Genomic DNA, 2,949 nt, shown 5'->3' with positions numbered 1-2,949 from the left:
GGTCACGGCCGACAAATGATCTTCCAGTGTCAGCCGTGGATCCAGGAGGACACCCAAGTTGCGTGCCTTCTCTGAGGGGGCCAAAATTTCGCCCCCTATAGACAGCGATGGAATCAGCTGACTATGCCGAGGCGCCGGCAGCCACAGCCACTCGGTCTTGGAAGGGTTGAGCCTGAGTCTGTTCCTCCCCATCCAGACCAAATCTAATCTACTCTAGTCTAGTCTAGTCTTCCAAGCTTTCGGACTAGTGCCGGAGGCCATCCTTAGGGAACTTCTCTCTAGCAGAGTGTGTGCTTTGGGCTATTCTGTGTGTGGTGTTTATGTGCTGCCTGTCGTGTGTGGCTTTTTCGTTGTTCAACCTTCCTGAGCAATAGATGCCAGAGAATTGGGGCCAGCCGCTCATAAAAATTAAGACTTGCCTAATGCTTTCAAGCGTACAGATTGCTTTATTTCAGTGGTTCTCAACCTGTGGGTCGGGACCCCATTTGGGGTCGATCGACCATTTCACGGGGGTCGCCAAGCAAGGCTGTCCGCCATTTTTTTGTCCGCCATTTTTTTTGTCCGCCATTTTTTCCCCCTTTTCCGGCAGGTGCCTTACCTCCCTTGGGCTGGGCCAGCTGGTGGTCGGCCTGCTCCGTCTCTGCCGCTTGCCAGCTATGCCTCGGCCGGCGCAGGGGGCGGAACCACGCATGCGCGGTGCTCCCGGGCAGGGAAAGTCCTCGACTTACGACCGGTTGGGTAATCCTCGACTTACGACCGGTTGGGTAGTCCTCGACTTACGACCGGTTGGTTAGTCCTCGACTTACGACCGGTTTAGTCCTTGACTTACGACCGGTTGGGGGTCGCGGCATTAAAAAGGTTGAGTACCACTGCTTTATGTGCACTTACCAGGTTATGAGGTAACCACCTTATAAAGCAAGCTGGCCTCATTTTCTTCCCAGATTACAAACGGGAAACTCTTTGACGAAGCCCACCTGGTGAGTTCAGGGCAGAGGGAGGCCAGGTTTGAAATGGGGTCATCTTAATTTGCAGCCCACGGCTCTCCTCCCTTTTAAAACAACCGTAAGCAACAGATTTGGTAGGAATGACTTCTAAGCTCTCTTTGCTTTGTTTTTCAGCTTGACCCCAGGGGTCACGCAGAAGGACCCAGAGATAGATGTTCCTCTTCTGATCGCCCAGGTTGACATTTTTCTCATCTTTTCTTTCAGGTCATATACTGTTCTTTTGGTGGCACGTCGAAAGGACTACATTTCAATAACCTGATAGTGGGCTTAGTCCTCCTGACGAGGGGCCGAGATGAAGAGAAAGCCAAATGTAAGTATCAGTCATTTGTGGAGATCCTCAACCATCCAGGTCGTGGTTGTCCCAAAGGTGCTTTTTCCAAAAGGCAACTGGACTTTCATCATAATGATCCCGGGACACTGCAGCCTGTCATAAATGCAGGCCAGCTTCCAGGTGCCCAGATTTTTGATCCCGTGACCGTGGAGATGTTGCAACAGCCGTAGGAAAAATGAGAAAATGAAAAACGGCCATAAGTCACTTTTTTTCAATGCCATTGCAACTTTGAACACTCACTAAACGAACTGTTGCAAGTCGAGGACTACTCGTACAGCGGGCTAAGGAAGATCGGAGGTTTTCGAGATGTGGGGAAACCGAATTGGCTTCCGCCAAGCACTTGCAATAGGAAAAGGAATTCTCCCAAAAGTCACTTCTGTAGCATGTCCAATATTTCAGTGGTTCTCAACCTGTGATCCATGGACCCTTGGGGAGTCCATTGTGTTATAACAGGGGTCCGCAAAGTCTTGAAAAAATGTTACGATTTAAATCTTAAGTCTTGGTGGTCCGTGGCCACAAAAGGTGTTTAAAGGGGGCCCAGGGTGAAGAAAAAGTTGAGAACCGCCGCAATATTTCATTTTCAGAACAATCTTGAGAGACAGCTAATCTCAAGGACCTTCATAGCTGAGTAGGAATACGGCTCTTGCCAACCTAGTTTAAGCATTACTGCCTCCAGTAGGCTGAGCCATTTCATTTAATTCCATCAGGGCTACTTTGTGTTAATCCAACAATGCTAAGGTGCTGCTACCTCAGGGTTGAAGGGGCATATATATTTTTTCCAGGAAATTTAAGCTCCTTGTTGAGATTGAGGATCAACCTCAGTGTTTCTCAGCTGTGGTGGCTTGAGGACGAGTGGACTTCAACACCCAGAATTCTCTAGCCAGCACATTTGAAGATTGATGGACTTCCACCGCAAGAATTCTCAAGCCAGCATGCTTTAAGATGGGTGAACGTCTGCTCCCAGCATTCCCCAGGCAGCATGGCTGGCTGGGGAATTCTGAGAGTTGAGGTCCACCCATCTTCAAGCTGCCAAGGTTGAGAAACATTGACCTAGACCAGGGGTAGGCAACCTTGGCTCTTTTATGACTCAGGGACTTCAAATCCCAGAATTCCTGAGCCAGCATGGCTCAGCTTGGAAACCTCTCCCTTTCTCCTCAGCATGGCTGGCTCAGGAATTCTGGGAGTTGAAGTCCACGAGTCATAAAAGAGCCAAGGTTGCCTACCTCTGACCTAGACGTTGCTTGTGATATTTATTTTACATAAAATGCCATGCCCTTTGCAATGGCAATATCAGATGATGGTATGGATCAGAACACGTGTGGATTTTTTTTTTAAAAAAAAAAAGCTTCTAAGAGCATAACCATTCCTTTTTGTAAAATTATGTGAAATAATGGACATCACCAGCTCTATCCCAAGTCTGACTTGCACAGAAATAGTTATTTTGCTCTGGGTACATTGTTTTGTCTTCTCTCTTAGATATTTTCAGCCTGTTTTCCAATGAATCTGGGAGCCATGTCGCCCGTGAAGAGATGGAGAGGATGCTTCTCATAATTGATGGGAAAGTCCCCGAATGTCTAAAAAAATGCTTCTCGGAGGTAATTCCTGATCATTGTC

At 48.1% G+C, this 2,949-nt stretch overlaps 1 protein-coding gene across 1 annotated transcript in view; it reads left to right on the top strand.

Annotated features, from left to right (window-relative positions):
• The window catches only part of LOC107294212 (ubiquitin carboxyl-terminal hydrolase 32-like), a gene marked incomplete at its 3' end in the record, with an annotated part of 136,889 nt that overhangs the window by 125,622 nt on the left and 8,318 nt on the right, over nt 1-2,949 (top strand). The window contains exon 4 of the mRNA XM_015823424.1: nt 2,812-2,930. Within this exon, the coding sequence (XP_015678910.1) occupies nt 2,812-2,930 (119 nt within the window). The remainder of the gene's footprint in view (nt 1-2,811; nt 2,931-2,949) is intronic.

Source organism: Protobothrops mucrosquamatus, unplaced genomic scaffold (genome assembly GCF_001527695.2).
Source record: "Protobothrops mucrosquamatus isolate PMUCROS unplaced genomic scaffold, P.Mucros_1.0 scaffold1865, whole genome shotgun sequence".
Classification (NCBI taxonomy): domain Eukaryota; kingdom Metazoa; phylum Chordata; class Lepidosauria; order Squamata; family Viperidae; genus Protobothrops; species Protobothrops mucrosquamatus.
This window is presented reverse-complemented; position numbering and strand designations above follow the sequence as displayed.